Source organism: Cervus canadensis, chromosome 3, assembly GCF_019320065.1.
Source record: "Cervus canadensis isolate Bull #8, Minnesota chromosome 3, ASM1932006v1, whole genome shotgun sequence".
Taxonomy (NCBI): domain Eukaryota; kingdom Metazoa; phylum Chordata; class Mammalia; order Artiodactyla; family Cervidae; genus Cervus; species Cervus canadensis.
In genome coordinates this window covers 6,695,200-6,719,509 of record NC_057388.1, presented here as the reverse complement: position 1 = coordinate 6,719,509, position 24,310 = coordinate 6,695,200, and the positions used below count along the sequence as shown (strand labels likewise).

Genomic DNA, 24,310 nt, shown 5'->3' with positions numbered 1-24,310 from the left:
TTGTAATAAGACTTTCTGGAAAGCCATTATTAAAATTTGTTTTTTTCTGGATTGGTTTTAATTGCAGGATGTTTCATACATTTGAGAAAGCACAATCAGTCCTGGAACACACACACTTCTGGAAAGCCTTCAGGGGGTTTATCAGGAAGACTTGCGAAGCGGCTCGATATGTGAATGAGCAGGCGGGTGTCCAGAACGGTTCACTGGGTGAGTCAGTGGTCTCGACTCCGACCACGTGCGTGTCCTCCCCATTCACTGCGGCAGCACAGCTTCCTCAGAGACGAGCAGTCCTGCTGAAGGAGGGGCTGAGAGCGGGGGCCTGCCCGCACAGGCACGCTGAGATTTCCTGCCTGCTCTCACCAGTGATAACAGGACTGACCACAGGTCCCAGCACAGTGACTGCTTCCACCCTAAACTGGCCCAGTTTGGCCCATAGATACTTCTCTGTGCAGACTCATCGTAACCCAGCCTCTGGAAGCCCAGATGCTCTGTGTGCGGTACCACCTCCCTTGGCCGTGTGCTTGCCAGACGGAGACCTGTGGAAGTAGACTCCCCTCTCTCCTTACCAGTCTCAAAGCCAGAAGCCCCTTAAAATATGAACTTTACAACTTGCCACTACAGAACTCACAGAGAATCATACGGGTCTCCGAGAGGCTTTGTTTTTAGAGAAGATGCTGGCAGGGAGACACCTCCATCTCTGCGTCCGCCTCTTCTGGGTTTAGAGCTGGTGGTGTGCTTCCATCTACCTTGGGAACCACGTGCCCTGGTTCCCATGTGTTACACAGGCTCTGGTCTCTTGGGGTCATCAGCATCTCCTTGGAGCCCCTGTGTCTTGAACTTAGGGATTTGGGCCTGGGGATGACAGTTTCCTGTTCCTTTTCTGTGGCCGTGTCCGTCTAACACTCCTTCCTTCCTCCTCAAGCTGATCCGAGGGGCTGCTAGAGACCCCGTGTCTCTGGTTCTTGGCGTCAGGCTCGTCAGCCATGAGAGGGGTCCCTGTGCTCACTGTTGTTACTCTCCAGGCTCTGCACCCCATGTAGCAGTGCTGGGTCCACGTGGCTCCTCCAGGGGGCTGGCCACGTTCTCCTGCGTTGGGGGCGCATCCTACGTGTTGGGTGTCCCTGATGGCTCAGTGTAAAGAATCTGCCTGCCAATGCAAGAGACATGGGTTCAACCCCTGGGTCGGGAAGATCCCCTGGAGAAGGAAATGGCAGCCCTCTTCAGTATTCTTGCCTGGGAAATCCAGTGGACAGAGAAGCCTGGCAAGCTACAGTAAATGGGCTCACACAGAGTCAGACATGACTTAGTGACTAAAACACAACCACCTACGTGTTAACTTCCTGCTTCAATACCTTGTCCTCCTTTTCGTCACATATTTCTGTGCAGTTCTACCATTTCCAGAAACACAGGCTACAGACATATTCACCATCAGCCAGAGGCCCAGGTTCAGAAGTCTCTAGTATTGTAATCGCACACAATCCTCATGGCAACCTATGAGTTGGGTATAACTTCTTTCCAGAGCTCATGCAGATTACATTCCTGGAGGAGGTCACAAAACTACTAAGTGTCAAATTCAGGAATCCTCACTGTGGTGCCTGCAAGGTTGACCAGTCACTTCCCTTTGGAGGGATCCTTGCAGGGGCTTAACTCTGCCTAAACGTGCTCCATTGCAGAAATACAGCCTCCCCTGACAAAGAACTAAGTTTTGTTGGTTGCTGCTGTATGTTTTTTTCCTATTTGACTAATTTCTTTTTTTGTCTTTATTTCCTTCCTTCTAGTGAATTTAGTTTGATGTTCTTTTTCTAGATTTTTGATTCTCAGATTTTCTTTTCTAATATATGCTTTTAGGACTGTACATTTTTCTGTATGCAAAGTTCTGCATATATTCCACACATGTTGATACATCATGTTTTACATCAGACCTGCAAATCTTTCTATACTGAACACACTCAGATTTTAAGGCTTTGGGTAGTGAATGTGTTGTCAGGCAGTTTTCATGGTCACATGGAAAAATTATTTGATTAATAATGGTCAAGGGAAGTTAGTGGCTCTGGGCCCTTGCCTGCCTGTGTTGGATGAGTTACACACTCCTGATTCACATATATCTTTGCTACTCAAAGTGTGGTCCCTGGATCAGCGGCATCCGCACCCTCTGAGAGCTCATCTCAGACGTACTGAATCAGAGTGTGAACTTTAAGACAACATAGTACTAGAACAAAGCCTACTGGTTAGCGTTCATCTTTAGGTTACACATTCCATATTTCCCCTTCCTCCAGTAGAAAACAAAACCAACTGCACATGATAAGAATTTATTATTTATCTATAATAGAGATACTAACTAAGTGTTCCAATAACTGGATTCTGCTGTAAGTATTTAAAATGTGGAGTGCAGGCAGTTTTGCAGGCAGATGGAGTTGGGAGCAAACCCTGTTTGTGATACCACACTTTACTGAGTGAGTAAGTTATTGGCCTCCCATTGCAATTAGTTTTCTCCTTGGTGGCATAGGAATTATATGGTCTACTTTACTGGGTCCTTATGAGGATTAAGCAAGCTAATGCACATAAAATGCCTAGTGCAGTACTTTTAAGCAGTTGCCATAGGTGCTAGTTCCTTTTCCTCCCCACAAAAATGATGTCAGAGTAATAATGTACCACAAACAGTGACCACGGAATTCACTTTAGTGGATTCTGGAATCCACTTTTTATGGAATAAAAAGTTATTCCATACAGACTGGTTTTTCTGGTAGCATTTGCTTTAAAAAAAAATCTGATATTAATCATACAAACCTGTGCTCTTTTTCGAGATGGTTACCATCGTTTTCCCCCTGTTAAACACTTATGAAATTATACGTACATAAGCCAATCTATTGCAGTGGGAACTCAGTGAAGTATAAAAACTGCAAGTTTTATGTAATTTTGCCTCTGAAATAGGTGCTAGAGGGGTTAAATTACTTGCCTTAAATGAGAAGGATTTCTTTTTAAAAATTAGCTTTATTAAAATATAATTGCTATGTACAACAGATCACACATGTTTAGATATACTATTTATTGGGTTCTGACATGTGTGTGTGTGTAGCCATGAAGCTATCATCATAGTTAAGACAGAGTTGTGTCCACCTCTTCCCAGTGTTAATTCCAGCCCTGACTCCTGTCCCCAGGCAACCACTGATCTGCCCTTCATTGCAATCAACTAATTTTTTCCTTTTCTAGAAATATATATAAATGGAATTATACAGTGTGTTCTCTGACATCTTTTACTTACTGTAATTAGTTAGAACTAATTAGCTTCAGCTTCATTCACGAGGTGGTACACGCACCCTTGACTGCTGAGTATGGATACATCACAGATTGTTTATTCATTCACATGACTTACAATTTGGGATGGTTCCGGCTTTTGGCTAAGTTTTTTATGGAAATATGCTTTTTTTTTTTTACCCTCTAGAAGTAAAATGGCTGGATTATATAGTATGCCTAACTTTTTAAGAAACTGACAAACTGTTTTTCAAGGTTGTACATTTTGCAGTTTCCACCAGCACCCTTTCTCCCAGCACTTGGTGAGGTCGGTTTAGAAACGTTTAGCCATTCTAGTCCGTGTGGAATCTCTTTATGGATTTCATTCGCATTTATGACTAGGGATTTGAACCGCTATCTTCTTGTGTGCTTACATATCCTCCGTGCATTTTTAGTCATCAATTGTCTATTCAGATCATTTCCCCAGTTTTAAAATTAGGCTGTATGTTTCTTTATTGTTGAGTCTAAAATTTCCTTGTAAAGGTAAGATATAGAAGCCTTTTATCACATATGTCCTTTGCTAATATTTCTCCTACTCTCAAGCCTGTCTTTCCACTTTTCTCAACAGTGTCATCCAGGAGCAAAAGGTTTAATTTTGATCAAGTTCTATGTATCTTTTTCTTTTTTCCCCAGTGGATCATGATTTTGGTTTTGTAGCTGAGAAGTTTTGCTAACTCTCGAGGTCACAAAGATTTTTGAGCTATGTTTTCCTCTAGAAGGTTAATAGCTTTAGGTTTTAAACAAGGTCTTTGGTGCATTCTGAGTTAATTTTTACACATGATGTAGGTATATATCAGATTTTATTATTTTTTGCACATGGAGATCCAATTGCTCCAGAAAAATTTATTGTGACAATTCTCTCTCCACTGATTGCATTTGCACTGTTGTTAAATACATTGTGCAAATTCATGGGTCTTTCTCTGCACTGTTTAATCTCTTCCTGTCATCTTTACATCAGTATTACCTGATCTTGATTATTATAGTTTAATGGTAAATCCTAAAGTCAAGTGGTGTAAGCTTTCCAACTTTTTTTTTTTTTTTAAGTTTTTAGCTATTCCAAGTCATTTGCAATTTCCAATCTGAATGCTTGTCAGATTCTCAAAATCCTGGTAGAATTTTTTAATTGGATTGAATTCAATCTATGGGTAAATTTAAGGGAGAATGACATTTTTCTGGTAATAATGAGTCTCCTGACTCATGAACATAGAGTATCTCTCTGTTTATTTGTGTCTACTTTATTTTCTCTTAATGACTTGTAGTTTTTCACTGTAGTTGTCTTAATATTTAATGTTTTTATGCTATTGAGATGATAATGAAATATATATATATATATATAATGTTAAACCAACTTTGTATAAGTGGGATAAATCCCAACTGATAACATGTAGATTTTTTTTATATTATTGAATTCAATGTACTAAAATTTTATTTAACACTTTACATTTGTGCTATGAGAGATATTAGACTGTAGCTTTGCTTTCTTTTAATATCTTTATCTTACTGTGTTATCAGAGTGATCCTGGCCTTATGAGTTGAAAAATATTTTCCCCTTTTTAGTTTTTTGGAAGAGTTTGTGTATTTTTTCTCCTTTAAACATTTGGCAAATTTCACTAGTGAAGCCAGCTGGGCCTTTTATTTTCTTTGTAGGAAGATTTAAAACTACAAATTCAATTTATTTAATAGCTAAAGGCCATTCAGATGGTCTATTTCTTCTTGAATGAGCTTTGGTAGATTGTGTCTTTAAGGAATTTTTCTCTTTCATCTGAAGTGTCTAATTTAGTGTTACACGTTTTTCATGACACAGCTGACCCTTGAACATCATGGTTTGTACCGCACCGGTTCACTTCTGCGTGGATGTTTTCCAGTAGAAAATGCTATAGTGCCGTGTGATCCGCAGTTGGTTGAATCTGCAGATATGGGGGATGTGATCTGGAGGGTTAACTACACATTTACACGGATTTTCCACCGTGTGGAGGGCTAGTACCCCGATTCCCATGTTCTCTGAATGTGAGAGAATCTGTATAATCTTTGTCTCTCTCACACTCCTTATCAGTAAGGTATGCCTTTCTTTTTTTTTGATCCCTCTGTCAGAGGTTTGTCAGTGTTACTGATCTCAAACAAGAAGCCTTTGGTTTTGTTCATTTTCTGCTCATTGTTTTTCTTCTTCCTATTTCCTCGGTTTTCACCTTGATCTTTATTATTTTCTTTTTTCTACTTACTGGAGGTTTAAATGACTCTTCATTTCTCTTTTCTGAACTTGGAAACTGAGACCTTTATTATTTTCCAATACAGGAACTTAATGGTATAAATTTCTTCCTAAGTACATTTTCTTGGATGGCATCTCACAAATATTAGTGTTCTGTACTTTCATTTTCATAAAATTTTAAAGTGCTTTTTAATTTACCTTTTGATTTCTTTTTGACCTGTAAGCTGTTTTCCAGATATATTTATGTCATTGATTTCTTTTTTTTTAAATTATGAAAGTATGATAACACATTTATAGGAAACTTGGAAAGTACAGGACAAAGTTCCACTATATTACAATTATCTTTTAAGTAGATAAATTAAGATTTTAGTTGAAGTTTCAATATCAAACTCTCAAAAATTAATAGGCTGAATAGACAGAAAAGTAGAAGGATATTGTAGACCTGAAAAGCTCTATGAACTGATTCAACATAATTAAGATTTATACAATTTTCACACAACAGTAGGATATAAATTCTATTCAATTTCTCATAGACTATAAACTAGGAGATACTGGAACATATCCAGGGACATAAAACAAGGTGCAAAAATTCATAGTCTAAAGGTATTGAGATCACATAGAGTCTATTCTCTTATCACTGTGGAATTATGTTAGAAATCTATATCAAACCTCAATAAAGTTAAAAAACTGAAAAAACACAGGTGATTGCAGAGAAAAATGCACTTAAATGAGAAATTACTATCAAAATGAGAAATTAATATCAAAGATTATGTCATTGATTTCTAATTTAGTTAATGAACATTCTTTGTATGACTATAATCTTGTTAAATTTATTGAGATTATATTTTATAGTCTAGAATATGCGTGAGCTTATAAATCATCCCATTGCTTTTGGAAAGAATATGTACAATGTTGTTGCATGGGGCATTCTTTAAGCATCAGTTAGATCATGTTATCTAATAGTATTGTAGAAATCTATATCCTGATATTTGTCTTCCTCTTCTATCAACTATTTGGAGAGAGCTATTGAAATTTCCAACTATAATTGTGGCTTTGTCTATTTATCCTGTATTTCATCAGTTTTTGTGTCATGTGGTTTGAAGCTCTGTTATAATGTGCATAAAGATTTAGAATTGTTATGTCTTCCTGATTAATTTTTGCTTTTATGATTATGGAATAGCAATGATATTATCATGTGACATCTACTTCATCTGAAAGCTTCCTTTTGAAAATGTAGGGTGGTATGTCTTTTTCATCTTTTTACTTTTAAGTTTTTATGTCTTTTATTTCAAGTACATTTTGTACATGCAACATATAACTAGTTCTAGTTTTGTCTGACCTGACAAATTTTGCCTTTTAATTGGGGTTTTTAAACTAAATAGTATAAACTGTTTTATGTGATGAGTCCTCTTCTCTACTAATACTACTTGAATTCTGTCAATTCTGGGTAAGTTTTGATTAATTTTTCTCCTAGTTATGGGTCACATTTTCCTGCTTTTCTGCACACCTTGTAATTTTTGATTGAATGCTAAATATTATGAATTTAACCTTGTTTTGTGCTTGTTATTTTGTTTTCCTTTTATCGAAAACATTGCTTGAAATAGTTTGATCCTTTAGGGTCTTGCTTTTAAGATTTGTTGGGCAGGGCTAGAGCAGTGCTCTGAGTGGTTGTAAATATCTCGTTACTGCGTCACGACCCTTTTTTTTTTGATCTTATCCTCAGTGTCTAACAAATCATGGATCACTCCAGTCTGATTAATGGGTTCAAAATTTTTTCCTGGTCCTGTGTGATCACTGGCCAGTTCATTGCTCATTTATTCATTGGCTGTGTGGGTCTTTGTTGCTCCACGTGGGGGCTTCTCGCTGGTGTTGGTGGGTGGGCTTTTCACTGTGGTGGCCTCTCTTGTTGCAGAGCATGGGCTCAGTACTTGTGGCAGAGTGGCTCCTTAGCATGTGGGATCTTCCCGGACTGGGGATCAAATCCGTGTCCCCTGCATTGGCAGGTGGATTCTTTTTTTAATTAATTTTTTATTGAAGGATAATTGCTTTACAATATTGTGTTGGTTTCTGCCATACATCAGCATGAATCAGCCACAGTATACATACGTCCCCTCTCTCTGGAATCTCCCTCCCACCTCCGGCCCCATCCCACCCCTCGGGTGTCACAGAGCCCCGATTTGAGTTCCCCGAGTCATCCAGAAAATTCCCACTGGCTGTCTGTTTTACATGTGGTGGTGGATATGTTTCCCTGCTGCTCTCTCCATTCCCCGACTCTGTTCTTTCCCCGCACCCCTGTGTCCACAAGTCTGGTCTCTATGTCTGGAGGCAGATTCTTAACCACTGGACCACCAGGGAAGTCCCTAGCTACTTAATCTTTAATTTTGGTGTGGCTCTTTCCCTGGTCTCAGGGAGCCCCTTCGCATGCATGGATCAGTTTGTCCTCAGCTGTGTCCTTGGAGAGGGCAGACGGCAGAAAGCTCGCTGTTCAGCTTGCTTAGTTCTGCTCCCCTGTCCTGTCAATTCTCCTGTCTCTTGGACCCTAAACTTTCTCCCCTCAACTCAGGATGCCCACCAGGTCCCAGCTCTGTTCCTGCTGTCTGAGTCACAGCCTGGAAGGTCTCACCTTGTTTATTTTCTGTGGTTCATGGCTCTCTGTCCTACACTGCTTGATGGCCAACGGCACTTCATCTTGGCCAGACGTGGAAGGCAAATCAGAAGGACTTCTAATCCTCTTTTGTTATACTTTCAACCATGTTAACTGAGACGCTATAGCATTTTTCACTTTACTAGACTTGACTTTTTTACCCAATTTGAAATTGATATATGAAATGCCTTTCTGTTTAGGTTTCTCTGAGCAATCTCCTTGTTACAAAGAAAACATGGACTGGAAAAGCATCAGTGATAATTATTTTGCATTTTTTAATAACTTGATCAAGACTCCAATAGCTTCCATGTCCAGGTGAGTTTTCAGAATTCAACTTCTAAGTCTTGACTTAACTATTATTTGTAATAAACAAAATGCTTGCTTTAAAACATGAGATCCTGATTTAGCTGTTGATAAAGTCTTTCATATGTATTCAATTCTCAATAAATATTTGTGTCATAGAATATATGACTCGTGTTTCCATGGATTTTGAAAGGAAACAAATTGTAGTAATAAGATTTCCTTTTGAGAATGTAATTTATTATAAAATCCCCCCACCACAAAAGAATTTTTCTTTGAAAAACAGCCTTATCTATTTACTTAGAGTTTACACTTGGGGTCAATGATTTAAGAGCCTGAAGTTCTGGAGACTTTTGGGAGAGAAGTGATCTTTGGACCAAATCTGCCAGATTATATATTGCTATGCTATTTCAGTGCATGTACTGAAATGGACATTTTAATGTATAATTATGGATACCATGTGTAGCTTAAAAGCACACTTTATTGTCTGTGGGGTGTGCTGGGACATGATGTGACAGAGGCTTTGCCTTAGAGTAGTAGTTCTCAAACTTGGAAATGGATAAAATTGATCTGCAAAGTTTGCTGAAAATACGAGCACTTGAACTTTGCCCCAGACATGCTAAATCTTGCTTGTGTGTGGGACTCAGATTTCTGTAGATATGAAGAATTCTACAGGTGGTTCTGGTGTGGGTCAAAGCTTAAGAAACATCCCATTACATCTGTCCATCACTGGGATCTGTCACTTCTGGGAAGCTTTTTTTTTAATTAATTTTTTTATTGAAGGATAATTGCTTTACAGAATTTTGTTGTTTGCTGTCAAACCTCAACATGAATCAGCCACAGGTATACACATGTCCCCTCCCTTTTGAACCTCCCTCCATCTCCCTCCCATCCCACCTCTCTAGGTTGATACAGGGCCCCTGTTTGAGTTTCCTGAGCCAGACAGCACATTCCCGCTGGCTAGCTATTTTACATACAGTAATGTAAGTTTCCATGGTCTATCAAGCATTTAGAGAAGAGCTAATGCCTATCCTTCTAAAACTCTTTCAAAAAATTGTAGAGGAAGGAACACTTCCAAACTCATTCTACGAGGCCACTATCATTCTGATACCAAAACCAGACAAAGACAAAACAAAAACAGAAAACTACAGGCCAATATCACTGATGAACATAGATGGGAAAACCCTGGGAAGCTTTTGAAGCTCAGCTATTAGTGGGCACAGGAGGAATAGCAGGGGACGGACCCTCTGGAGAATCAGCCCTTTGCTCACATGAGTTAGGTTTATAATACCTCACTTTCCTGAAGGTCTTAACTACTGAATAACACAGAAAGCCAGCAATGAAGCCAGTCTATAGATGCTCCAAGAGCATGTTTTACTTTCATATTTGTAGACCCATAGCAGCTGGCACAGTCTTTAACGACAATAGTAGTCGTGTTAGTTGCTCAGTTGTGTCTGACTGTGACCCCATGGACTGTAGCCCATGAGGCTTCTCTGTCTGTGAAATTCTGTAGGCAAGAATACTGGAGTGGGTAACCATTCCCTTCTCCAGGGGATCTTTCTGACCCAGGGATTGAACCCAAGTCTCCTGCATTGCAGGCAGATTCTTTACTATCTGAGTCACCACGGAAGCCCATCTCTCGTGACAGGTGCTAGGTACATAGGTGTTGACTTAATGAATGAATGAAGAAGAATGGACACTAAGTGTAATTAATAGTAAGACAGTTGAGCTTGAAATGAGAAAACGCAGCCCATACCTGGTTCCTGCTGTATAATAGTTTGAATTTGCTAACTTAAAAAATCCTGAAATGTTTCTTTCCTCATGAAATGGAAATAATGATGTTTACTTCAAGGGGCTGTTGTAGGAATGAACTAAGATGATAGTCGAGAAAGTGCTTTATAAACTGTAAGGCGAAATAAATGTGGGAGGCAGCATCATTACTAGTAGTAGCAGTTCTGACTCTGTTCTCAGTCATCTGACTATTACTGCTCCATGACCTCCAGTTGTTAATGAAAAACAAGATCGTTCTGCATTCTTCTGTACCAATAACACAATCTCCTGCAGTTTTGGATGTATTTCTCTGCACGGCTGGATCTGAGTAAGGTTTATCTCAAATTCTTCATAGTTGAGCTTTATTTTTCCTAATGGAATTTTTCCCAGGAAATGTTTTCAATGTTCCATGATTCAAACTAGCAGCTCTCTGTTCTACAAATAATAGCAAACTAAACTGAGCCTATAGTTTTTCTGCTTTCAGATCTCAGCTCTGGGAGAGGAAAACTATTCCTGCATCTCATCCATCCTATCCCTATTCTATGTCAGGCTGGGTTACACACAAGATTATAGAATCAAGGAAGTTCAGAAAGTAACTCACCCTTAAAGGCAATAATAGCCAGTACAGGTCAAAATCCTGTACCCGTAGTTCTGAAATCTTAAAAAGTGTGAAAACTGAAGCTTTTCTTATGGTTGGCAGCACAACTCATTCTGCAGACTTAAAATTTTTTTTTTTTAACTTTAAAAAAATATTGGCTGTGGGGACTCTTCGCTGTGGCATGAAGGCTTTTCTCTGGTTGTGGTGCATGGGCTTATTTGCCCTGCAGCATATAGGATCTTAGCTCCCTGACTAGGGATCAAACCCATGTCCCCTGCAGTGGAAGCACGAAGTCGTAACCACTGGACTGCTGGGGAAGTCCCAGACTTAAGTGTTAAGGGTCTGTTGCCCACACACACTGAGCCTGTTCTGAAATTTCCCTGCAGAAGTGTTAGTGGGTTTATAGAGGGCTTCCTGGTGCCCATGGGTGGAGGGGCTGTAAATGCGTATGTGGCAGACACAGGCACAAGTTTCCTTTCTAGAGTCCAAAACACACAGGCCCCAAGGGTTTCAAAAGCGGGTTTGTTGTTCCTGAGTCTGAGAAGTTAGTAACTTCTTCAAGTGAGGACTCACATTGTAAGTGTGACTCATAATTGCTGAGCTGCTCCTTTGAGACATCTTTGTGTTTTAAAAATGAACTCCTGGAGAAGGAGTTTATTTTATGCCATGTAAAACAATAAGTTTTAATAGTCAGGAGTACAGCATGTTTACAGAGCACTGTGATTGCTTTTTAGAATGAGAAATCTCAACACTTGTCCTTAGATCCTACAGGGGCAAATTGTCTTACCATTTGGACAACCTCTATCACTAGGACACTCTGAGACGTAATAAGGAATTGAATGCTAAGATTCTTCTAGAATAAATAGCAGATGTTAATGATCATGCATATCAACTCATTGAGTAAAATAACTTTAAAATGCATTGTTTTTAGTGCAAGAAGCAGATTTAAGCCAAAAGTATGCAACTGCATTGTAGATTTCAAAAACATTTTCAGATGTTCACATTAATTTAATCTCTGTGGGAAAATATATTGCCTAGTAAATATTTCACCTATGTTTTCCTGCAAACAAGACTGCATATTATCTAAAAATTTGGTAAGTTGAATTTTTCCTAAAGGTATTTTTTTTCTGATACTGAATCTGTTCTGTTAATATTGTAGGGTCTTAAATTATACAAAGGAACTTCTAGTGATGGAAAAGAAGTTGCAGACCCTTAAAGATGAGCAAATAAACTTCCTTTTATCTTTTATGGAATTTTTGGAGAAATTATTATTGCCTAATCCATTCAACTTATCCAGTATTCTCAAATTCTATAACCTCCCATCTGTCCCTGAGATGACTCTAAATACAAGTCATTTGTGGACAAATCATTCAGCAAGTTTAGAGAGAGATATACCTGGCATGGATACTCGGAAACTTCTGGAAGTCAGCAAAGAGATGATTGAAAAAGTACAAACCCATGAAAGTTTCTGGATAAGGAAGGAATCAATAAATATCTTGAGATTTGTGGAATTAATACTTCTGGGGATGAAGCCCAAGTTTCTGGCATTGTGGATGAACGGCACTTCAAAAGCAAAGAGAGCTGAACCGGGACTCTTGCCTACCCTTGTAAATTTTTCTGATTCAGAAAACGAGATGATTCATAGGAAAAGCTTTAACTTTTCCCAGTTGTTTCATTTAGATTGGTCTGAATCACCAGCCGTGAAGATGGATTTTGTTCATGTAATTGAAGTGATAATAAATAGTCTCTATGAGTTTGGATTTCTGAGGCAGGAACAAGTCTCAGAAGCTGTGGGCACAGTCTATGCTATGAGGAATGCATCCAATCTTTTCTTAGCCCTTTCTGAACCTCAAAAACAAGACATTGAGAAAATTTTGACTCATATATATCTACATGTCTTCCAGGACAAAGATTCAGCCTTACTTTTGCAGATTTATTCTTCATTTCACCAGTATATGTATAAATTCTTGAGCATTCAGAGCAAAGAGTCTTTGTTTTCTCTCCTTATGCAAATCTCAAAACACATTTTGGATATCCTAAAGCAATTTAATTTCCAAAACATCAGCAAAGCGTTTTCATTTTTATATGAGACAACAGGGGTCCTTGGGAGGCTATCTGAAGTATCTTACTGTCAACAATTGCTTTCAATTTTTAAATTTTTGGAGCTTAAAGCCCAATCCCTGATGTCCACAGAGGGCCCTGCAATGGAAGTCATCCATGCTACTTTGAGAGGCCTCAAGCAGCTCTTCATGGTGGATGATGGTTTTCGTAATTCTGTATTTCACTATGTGAGTCAACTCCTCAATGGCTCAGCAGAGGCCCTGCTGGGCGATGAATGCTTTGTTCTGGATAATAAAAGCATTTCTTCTGCAAATTATTCACCAGATGAGGGGTCTCCATTTATCCTCCCATGGGCACAAATCCTTTCAAACTTCTCAGCAGATGGCGGTGAGTTCCATGAGTTTACAGCTCTTCATTGCACCACTTTATGGCTTCACATGTGGACTGAGCTCTGTGGACACATAGCTCAGATATTTCAGCTGGACACGAATGTTTTCACTCCTCTTCGGGTTGGTCTCAATCAGCTTTTGGATGAACTGGAAAGTGATGAGAAAATTCCTGAAAGCTGTCAGGAAATACTTCCCAACCATTATCCTGCTAGACTCATCTTAAATTTGTTTAAGAATGTAACTCAAAGTGATGGCTTTCATGATTGGAATGATTTCCTGAATCTCAGGGATCTCTGGGTAGCACTAGGTGATGGATTAGTTCGAGTAAAGTTGCTTAACCTGGACCAAATAGAGAAATCCCTTTTCACCATGGAAACTACCTTGAGTCAGCTGAAGTCACTTCCATTAGACACCAATGCCAGCAGAGAGTTTTTGTATTCTCTGCTCAACATTTTTATTGAGTTGAGCAATACCTCAGCATCTATAGATAGAAGTGTACATTTGATGAATAACTTTCTCTTAAGGAACCTCACAAATTATGAAGTAAAGCTTGCAAGTGTCATCACTGACCTAAGAGACACAGTATTATTTCTTAAAAATGTGTCCCACGACCAAGATTTATTGTCCTGTGCTGACATTTTCCAAAATGTCACTGAGTTTATTTTGGAAGGTGGTTTATTGTATGAAAATTCTTCCCAGAGGGCATTACACATTCTGGCCATGTTGAATTCCACATTTTCCTCTGTGGACACAGTTAGCAGGCTGAAAGGCTGTGTCACCTGGGTCGGCACTGTGAACCACCTGTGTGCTATGTATAACTCCAGTTTTTCACAAGGCCATCTTCACGGTGTTCTGAGGAGTCTCAGAGATGTGAAAGACACACTGAACTCTACTTTGAAGCTCGTTACTTGGATGTTGAATGTAATGATGGAGCCTTGCTCATTGAATACGTCAAATATAAACTGTGTGAATGTTTACTTAAAAAATGTGACTGACTTTCTAAATGTTCTACTCACTACAGTCTTTGGAAAAGAAAAGGTACCAAATTTTGAGATTTTATTAACTCTTTTAAATGATTCCACAAACCAAGTAAGGATGATTATCAACAACTTCTCGAGAGACTTTGATTTTGCACCTCAATCTAACTGGACACGTTTTACTGAATTAATACTAAAACACATAGAAATGTCAGATGAAATGCCTCTTCAATTTCAAAATATTTGGCTGCATTTAGTAGCTCTGGGGAAGGAAATTCAAAATCTTGTGAAAGATATTTCCCCTAACATCCTGGAAAATAGCACCTTTTATAAAGCTGAAAACATTTTAAACATAATTGCTACCAGTCCAAAGGAAAAGGATATACACAGCTTAGGCAATTCATTTTACCAGTTAGCTAGTTACCTTGCCTTCAATTTATCTCATGATCTCCAAAATTCACCCAAAATAATTTCTCATGAAGTCATGAAAGTTGTGGGTCTCAGTATTCAACTCATGAGGGATGTCTTCAACTCTCTAACACCCTCCGCTTACCACAATATTCCACAAGAGCCAGGTGACTTTCAAGTTTTAAAGAAGATGACTTCTCTCCTGCGCGGTGTCAAGAAAACAGACATATACCTGCTAGTAGATCAGCTTGAACGCATTAGTGAAAGCACGATGGATTTCTTCAAGAACATCAGCAGGTTAGGTGCTAGTGATTTGGGGATCGGCTTCTTTGTTGACTTAATGGAAAAGTTTGTCGACAGCTCACATTCTTGGAGTATTAGCCATCTGCTGAGGCTCTCACGTCTGTTTCCTAAAAAGGATGCTGATGCCGTGGTGGATGCGTACTACATGCTCCCTCATGCCATGAGGCTCCTGAGGGGCATGGGTGAAAAAAACATCACAGAGGCCCTCAAGGATGTCTATAACTTCACACTCCTCCATGGCATACACCTTTCAGATGTCACCAAGGAAGACTTCACTGTTGTGATAAAAACTCTTATGGACACAATTGACTTAGTATCAGCTCAACCGGGCCTCCTTTCGGAGACATTAACTTGTCTTCCTGTGTTTTGGTGCTGGAATCATACAACTTCTGGGTTTCAGCAGAACCCAAGATCAGACGCCTGTAATGCCCATGAGCTCACATCTTCCTTTTACAGCAAAGTAGCCAGTATCCTTGACCACCTCCACCTGTCTCCCCATGGTGATGATTCACAATGTTTGAATGAAAGCTCACAGATGGAAATAACTAGGAAAGTAGCCTGTGTAATTCATGAACTAATGGACTGGAGTTCCATTCTTCTAGAGCTGTCTGAAGTTTTCCATGTTAAAACCTCACTTGTGAAATCTGTGCAAGAATTTTGGCATAAGGTGTTACCATTTGTCCCGCTTTCTGGAAACCAGAGCAGTGGCAGCATCCCTGAGCTCTGTCCTGGTCATCTCATAAAGCAAGTCGCTTTGCCAATCATAGAAAAATTCAAAAACTTCAACTTTACAAAAGTCACATCAGATGAAAACCTTCCTGAAAAACTAGTTAGTTTAAACAAGATTCTTAATGTGGATGAAGGAGCAGGAACATCTGTCCGGTATAATATTTCCTTTCATTTGAAAAGGATAATAGACTTTCTTTCTAGGAAGGAGAACCTGGTAAACAGCACCAATTCTCTAGTCTTTCCGTTCATGACACTGCTGAATTCAAACCTCACAGGCTTTAGTTTAGAGGCATTATCATGGTTTATTAAGAAAAGCGAAGCAGCTGACAACTTGGAAAAACAATGGCTTGAGTTTGAACAAATCATGAAAGACCTAACCCATAATTTTAGTATCAGACCCCTATATTCTGAAATTGACAAAGTGATGCAAAGGACTAATTCAGTGGCTCTTCAAAACATACCCTTGCCACTTGCCCACTTTTTGGAAAGCCTGGATTTATCATCATTGAAGACGTTAGAAATTATTGAAGAATTTTTACTGGTCATAAAAAACTGGTTTCATAAATTTGCAAATGAAGATTACTCCAAAATGATACAAACATTATTTCTTCTTTTGGCTAATGAGAGTTCAACTGATGATATCGCTTTGGTGACTAAAGACATTGCTACCTTTTTGGGTTATCTCAAAAATGTTTCTAGAGAAGGTAATTTTGATATTGCCCTTCTTACTCGTCAGCTAAGTCAAGAACAGCTAACTAATTTCTCAGTTGTTCAGCTGCTTTTTGAAAGCTTCCTAATTAATTCAATCAATAACTTAGCTGAGCATTCTCAAGGAGCAGCCTTGAACTTAAGTGATACTGACCTTCAAATAATGAATCTCATTAACCTTGTCTTGAACCACACACAGTCAGAAAATGGTGAGAGAATCATTCTCCCTCCAAGAAGCACAGTGGGTTTCACGGAACAGCTTTTGAAAACATTCTTTTTACTAAAGGAAAATTCTGGGAACAAAATATTTCTTCTGCTAAAAGACATCCACAAAGATCTCTTTGCAGAGATGAGGTGAGTTTATTTTTGCTTGTAGAGTACCTGTAGTTGTATATTACTATTAAGTTTATTTCCTGGAACTTCTACGAAACCTTGGAATGATCTTTGAAGTGAATTTGTCTTAATGAACATTTTGTAAAAACCAAGGTAAAGTAACTTTAATGATTGTCATATAACTAATAAACCTATATACAAATGTATATATTATAGTATTATGTTTTATTATATTTTGGATTATGAAAGTAGTTGTTAAAATTATATTTTATATGGAACTGAAAAATTATTATATACATATATAGATATATGTGTGTATGTATGTGTGTGTGTGCATGCTAAGTTGTGTCTGAATCTTTGTGACCCTATGGACCATAGCCCACCTGACTCCTCTGTCCATGGGATTCTCTAGGCATGCCCTCCTCCAGGGGATCTTCCCTACCCAGGGATTGAACCCACCTCCCTTATGCCTTCTGCATTGGCAGGCAGATTCTTTACCACTAGCACCACGTGGGAAGCCCAGATGGATATATATCATGGTCATATTTTGAATTAAGTCATGAACTGTCTAATCACAAATGAAGGGCTTAAATATTTTCATTCTAATAAGTTTACTATGATGTTTATATTTGGAATTGATAAAACTCCATTTTAAAACTGATAGTCACATTATATTTTTTCATATATTATTTTTTCATCCACTTTGAAGCTTGCCAATGAAAAGACTGGAGGGAAATTCTCATTTATTCTAGGATGTCTGTATCAGTAAGGTGTCAACCTCAGAAGCAGAACCAGAACAAATATTTCATACCAGGACTGGCTTCTGCAGTTTTGGGGTTGGCTCAGTGAGCCTAGAGTCAGCAGGGCAGGCCATTAGGAAACAAGTCAGAGTCCCACAGACAGGAGCTGCAAGTTCCCATCCACGGTGGCCAGTCAGGGGGTGAGGGGATGTGTCCAGTCCAGGACATGTCCAACCACCCACCCATTAGAGCCCAGGAGGTCCTAACCGTCTTGAAGACCCTCCATCTATGAAGTCAGCCTTTCTAGGACAGCATGCCTTTGTACTGACTTACAGCTGGCTGACTGGGTCTTTAGTCACATCTGACAAATCTCCCTAAGCAGCACCTGCGTTAGTGTTTACAATGATACAATGTGGGCATCCTGACTCTCATAAGTGGACTACCTGTGAAGCCCAGCAAACCAGAAACACACCAGAGAGGGCTCTGGGGCTGTCACGTGGCCCAGCTAGTCGCCAGCAAGCCAAGCAGCTTGCCAGGACTTGGGATATTCAGAAGGATGTTCCCTCCTACCTTGAGAGTTCCATTTGATCATTTCACGTTCCTTTCCTTTCTGAAGGCAAAAGTGCATGGCTCTTTAAGTTGTTAGGTTTGAGGCTTTGCAATGGATTGATACATAAAATCCACCCACTCTTTTCATTATTTGGCAACAAAATATTAATTTTCATCTGGAATGTATTGTAGCATTTCAATTTTTCAGTAGTATCCTCCTATAATGCTATGATAAAGCCCCCAAGAAATCACTACCCTTCACACTTGAACAACCTCATGAGCCCAGTTATACTTGGATTTTTTCAATAAATACGTGCTATAGCGCTGCCCGATCCACGGTTGGGTGAATCTGTGGGTGGGGAATGGCAGACACAGTTTTTAATCTATGTGGATGGTTAGTGCCCATAAGCTTTGGATTGTTCAAGGGTCCACTGTGTAAGTTTTCACTTTTTTCATTACTAACCATGAAATTAAAAAATATATATTTGCAGTTTTGTCCTAAAGGATAAAATTCTAGAAAATTTGAAACTCGATCATTTTCTCACCTCCATGAAAGAAGATAGATTGGTGAATGCTCTTTCAACTTTAAAGGAGACTGTGTATCATCTAATAAATAACTCATTTATGTTAGATGATGGAGAATTATATTTTGATAATCATCAAGGACTGCAGCTCCTGGGAGATTTATTCCACACTCTTCTAAGGGAAACATCAATGAAAAAGGAGACTGAAAATAATCTGGAGTTTCTTATGGTGCTGAATCAGTTGCTTTCCCATATGAACAGTTCTGAGGACCTTTTCAAACTCAATCAAGATCTCCAGTCAGCTCTTCACCTCGTGAGAGAAACTTCCATGGTGATAGCACGTTTCACGGACACTCTTTTAAGCTCTCCTGTTAAGGACCTCCGTGTGCGGTACCCTTCCCTCCAGGAAGTTATACTTGCAAATCTAACCAATTTGCTTTCCTTTGTAAACAATTCATTCCCCCTAAGAAACAGAGAAACATTAGAAATTACCAGGCACTTACTGGGTGTTATCTCAGGAGCAGGTGGAGAGAACTGTGCCCTTGACCCACTCTTGGAGATGTCTGACACTCTGACCATGCTGGCCGATGATGGTGTAGAGATGAGACGTCTTGCCACGTCAGTCACCTCCACTGTGGAATTTCTTAAGTTAGCCAAGAAAATTGCAAGAAAGGTGGCCACCATATTTCAAACTCATCTCATTTCCACTGCCAATGACACCATGAAATTCTTTGACACTCTTTATTTTCTTTTGCGACAAAATGTTCGAAATGTTGTCAATGAAATGATTACTTTGAAAAAAGCAGATCATTTAATATTTGAAAATATAGATGACTTGTTGATGCCATTTCTTGACTTGGCCTTTGGGATGATTGGAGTTAAGCCTAATATTTCCCAAGACTTAGATATCCTCAATATGTCATCTGGCATATTCACATACATGAACCAGTCCAAAGAGCTTTTTGATATTAGAGAAGAAATAGTTGACTTTTTAACTTCTGTGAAAATCAATTTGGGAGACGTGGAACGTCTCCTGGCAGCATTTAAAAATGGGGCCCAAATATTTTCTGTGGATTCTGTCAGTTTATGGGAAGAAATCCCGGATTACTTAGCTCTTGTAAATAACATCACCAGTCACATCGACTTCTTATATTCTAACCCAATTTCCACTCGTAATTTCCCTCAAGATACAAAATGGGGAAGAACTCGTGAAGTGGTCCTGTTTCTGTGTGAAATCCTGTCACAAAACAGGACAGAATTAGGGAGTTACTTGAGAATGGTGATCAACCTTATCTCAGTCGCACTTTGGAATGACACAGGGAAGGACCACAGGGATGTTTTTAATCTGTTGCTGACATTGGCTCCGCATCCAGATGACCTTTTGAAAATCATCACGACAGTGGTAGAGGCCTCCCGTGAAGCTTCACTTTTTAACACCTCTTGGATTCAGAATGTGACTGAGCAACAACTCCAAGAAGCCATCCAGACCCTGCTGAGTAAAATAGCTCTCGTGAAGAAAGAGCTTCTCCTCAATAGCTCTCAGTGGACGTACTCCGTGAGCACTTTGCTTCAGCCCTTTTTTGAAATTTTTATTCATGCAACCACTGGAACACGTGAGAAGACCCAGAAAGAGCTGGTTGACAGTCCTGACATCCTCAAACCATTGTCGCGTTTTGAGGAATACCGGAAGGCATTAATTGCATTGGTTGAATACTGGCGGAGGGTCTCGCTGATTGATCAAAGGTAATGAAACACCCAGTTTGATTCATTCTGCCTGCCTGCCCCGCTCCCAGGCAGTAACTATAAAACAGAAGCAGGCAGGAATTGCACTGACCCAGGGTAAGTATAAGTACGTTCCTATAAATAAGGAACTTTTTAAACAGACTTTTTATATTCGAACCCAAATTCCATTCATAATTTCCCTCACGATACAAAGGGAAAGAACTCATGATCCTGTTTTTGCATGAAATCCTGTCATGAAACAGCACAAAACTAGAGGGTTACTTGAGAAAGGTGATCAACCTCATCTCAGTCATGCTTTGGAATGACATAGGGAAGAACCACAGGGATGTGGTCTTTGATTTCAGCCTTCCTCTCCCTCTGAGACTGACTTCCACAGGAATGATTCAAGCCCAGTCCCTGCTCGCTATTTGACTAGTCAGCACTTATATATGATTTGAATTTATTCTAAATTTTTCCATTCATTTTTTCCCAAAAAGTAAAAACCTCTTGTTCTATGCACACATCCCAAGACTAGGTACGGAACTGGTGTTTCTGTTCCCCTGCTCTGGCAGCCAAGGGTCCTGCTACTTGATATGGAAATAGAAATTTGGGGCCACGCAAGTCACATAGAAGTCTGCACTTTCAGTGGTAACTGCCCACTGGACAAGGCCAGATTTCACCCCGCCTCAGATTCCATCCAAGACATGTGGTTGACCCACATCCACGCACCAGCCGCCCACCCCTGAATGGTGGGTCAGGGGAATGGCAGGTTCCTGGAAGGTCCGGTGCTATTGGCTGTCATGCTCCGGAGGCTGTCCGCTGCCCAAGGATGTGGGCGAGAGCCCTGGCCCATCCTCTCTGTGTGTGACACACGGCTCCAGTGGTCTGTGGGCTCCACGGTACCGATGCTTCTGTGAGTCCAAAGGGAGATGGAAAGTGAACCCTCACTCACCTGCCAGACAGCCTGACCTGCTCTCCTCTAGCTCTGTTGCCACAGGGCTGCACCTTGAATTCACTCCTTTTTAAAAAGTTGGAAGGGTCTCCTTGGATAGTGAAGCAGGTATTTATTGGCACGAAGAACTGTTAATATCAATGCCTTGGAATTTGAATGCTGGCTTTCAGACCCTCACTGTTTCTGATCCTAAACTCTGTCTGACTTGACACTTGTCTCCCAATTTTTATTTGAGCTGGAGATGATGCCGGCTACCCCTGCTGCCCACCAGTCCTGGCTTTCACCCCGAAGTGTCCAGTCCTTCATGGACGTACTTTACACTGTGGCCCCAAGACTGGAAACTAGTGGGCTGTGATCTGGCTGGGTGTGGTCGCCACCCTCATTTTAAATTCCCAAGGCACGGTGCCCAGTTTCATTCCACTTTAGCGATTCCTTCCTTCCACTATTTTTTTCCTGTCTTTTTGTTGTTCAGTCGTGTCCGACTCGTTGTGACCCCATGGACTGCAGCACGCCAGGCTTCCCTGTCCTTCACCATCTCCTGAAGCTTGTGCAAACTCATGTCCATTGAGTTGGTGATGCTATCTTCAGTCTTGACTCTTCTTTGATCACTGCCTTCTTGATGAGGAAGATACAAAAAGTCTAAGACAGAAAACCCCACTGGTAGGGAGGGAATGCCAGGATTGTTGGCAACAAAATGATGCTCTGAATGAAAACAGGAGACCTATTGTCTCCTCGGCTGTGTTCTCCGATGTCTGTGGAATGAGTGGTCCAGCAGTGGGATGGTTCTTTCACGAGTGTCACATGTGCACTCACTCAAGAGAAGCTGGTCTTCACCTCTAATATTCCTGTCTGTTTCCCCCAAGTGTCTTGGATGCCTGTCGGGCTTTTCTGCAGTCCCCGGAGCCCGCGGATGCCGTGGCGACCCTGTGGAGAATGGAGACCCTGGCCCAGCGCGTGCTCGTCCTCCTTGCAGGTGAGCTGCTCTCGGGAGAAGGGCTGATTGGTCCCCACCCGTTTCCAGAGCTCAGCTGACTACGAGATGGTTGGATGCCCTTGAGCTACTCTTGGGCTCAGCTGCAGCCTTCTTGCCCGGTTCCCTAGACCCTGAGGACCCCCTCTCCCCCTGCCCCCAGCACTGTGACCTCCAGCTAAGGGGAACATCCCCCTCCCTGCTCCAAGCTCTGCCTGCAGGCTATGCCTCTGCCGGTGGAAGGTGCGTCCCTGTCTCTGTGGCCTGGACTTCAGCCACGCCCTGTGGCTGGAGCCAGGGCATCTCCTCCAGGAGGAATGCCTGGTCCCCTTTGCTGGTGGTGACCTTGCGTTGACCTCTATCTCATGTGGTATTAAGGCTGCTATTTCTTAAGTCCCCCTCCTCTGCCTGCGTCAATGTTCCTTGAAGGCAGCAACCGTGTCTCCATCTCCTGTGCGCCCCCAGCGCCTGGCGTGGAAGATCACTCTACTGACGGGTGCTGGGTGGTCCATGCAGTGACTCGACTCTAGAACACTTTCCCTAAAGTCCTGGCGCTGAGTGCTTGTCTTCAAGTTTGTTGGAACCTCTCCTGCATTTGTTTGCTACTTTACTGAGAACAGGATCTGTTGCTCGTTCAGTTCTGTCTCCATGATACTCAGCATAGAGTCTGTGACAGTGAGTCATTGCTACTTACACTGTAAATGAATTCATTCATCTAAGATCCTTCTCACCAAATCCATTACTACCGATTTCAGTGACATTTTCCTGGCATACCATTGTGGAAGGAAAGTACCACGAGCTGCCTCATAGGGCTCCTGGGTGATTTTTAGATCTCTTTCCAAGATGTGAACACTGGCCTCAGGGCACTTTTGGACCATAGACTGCACAGGGCTGCTGGAGTGTATTTCACCCACGCGTGCATGTTGCTGCTTTTTCATGCAGAGGCTCCTAAATGAGGCTGCACCCAGACCTCTTTTTTTAAATTTATTTTTAATTTTTTTATTATTATTATTTTTTAGTTCTACCACTTTATTGCTACCAACCCATTTCCCTCCACCCTTGTGCACACATGCTCAGTCATGTAATCCCATGGACTTCAGCCCGCCAGACTCCTCTGTCCATGGACTTTTCCAGGCAAGAATACTGGAGTGGGTTGCCATTTCCTTCTCCACTCTTTTTTTTTTTAATTAAAAAAATGTTTTTGTTGGCCACATTCCCTTGTGGCTCAAATGGTAAAGAATCTGCCTGCAATGCAGGAGACCTGGGTTCGATCCCTTGGTTGGGAAGATCCCCTGGAGAAGGGAATGGCTACCCACTCCAGTGTTCTTGCCTGGAGAATTCCATGGACAGAGGAGTCTGGCAGGATACGGTCCATGGGGTCACAAAGATTCAGACATGACTGAGCGACTAACACTTTCACACTTTCTGCAGCATGTGGAATCTTAGTTCTCTAACCAGGGATGGAACCTGTGCCCCTGCATTGGGAGCAGAGTCTCAACCACTGGGTCACCAGGGAAGTCTTTGCACATGGCTCTCTTGGTGCAGCCGGGCCTAAAGTCCTTGACAGCAAAGGTGGCAGGGATGCTGGGGTGATGGGTGTGAGCCCAGATGACGACATGGGGAAGCTAAGGTGGGCTGATCAGGAGAAGAGAGAAGCCGGGGTCAGTGGAGCAGGCTGTGAGCCCTGGTTCCCATGTGGATCCTGCCAGGCCAGCTCTGCCCCCTCCCTGTCGTCCCAGGTGGACCCGACACCTTGTCTCACGATGCTGCCTCCTCCTGACTTACTCTCTGATGACTGTTATTACTTAGATGATTATTCTCAGGTGAGGTGTCATGTGCTCTGGGAAGCTCTTCCCTTGCCTGGGTTTGGTGGCCCTGTTTCAGGCCCCTTAGCTGTGCCCTCCGGGCAGTGAGCCCATGGGCCCCTTGTGATTGCATCTGCCTGTGATTAGCATCCACCCAGCACATGGGGACTGGAGCCCGGGCGGGGGCTGCTGGCAGAGGCTTGGTGAATGAACGCGGGAGCACATGTCAGCGGCCCTCTTGGGCTCAAGTCTCTGTCCCCTGGGACTCCTGCATGAGCGTGGTCTGTGAATTTTGCGCTGACATCCTGGAGGGAACGTGTGGCCATGGCAG

At 41.2% G+C, this 24,310-nt stretch overlaps 1 protein-coding gene across 2 annotated transcripts in view; it reads left to right on the top strand.

The window, feature by feature from the left end:
• ABCA13 (ATP binding cassette subfamily A member 13) overlaps positions 1 to 24,310 on the top strand; it is a 417,355-nt gene that overhangs the window by 54,772 nt on the left and 338,273 nt on the right. The window contains exons 15-19 of one of the 2 annotated variants that reach the window (XM_043462544.1): positions 68 to 207; positions 8,342 to 8,456; positions 11,969 to 16,738; positions 18,498 to 20,273; positions 22,068 to 22,177. In XM_043462544.1, the coding sequence (XP_043318479.1) occupies positions 68 to 207; positions 8,342 to 8,456; positions 11,969 to 16,738; positions 18,498 to 20,273; positions 22,068 to 22,177 (6,911 nt within the window). Of the gene's footprint in view, positions 1 to 67; positions 208 to 8,341; positions 8,457 to 11,968; positions 16,739 to 18,497; positions 20,274 to 22,067; positions 22,178 to 24,310 lie in introns of those variants that run through there. The other variant, XM_043462545.1, reaches the window with a different exon arrangement.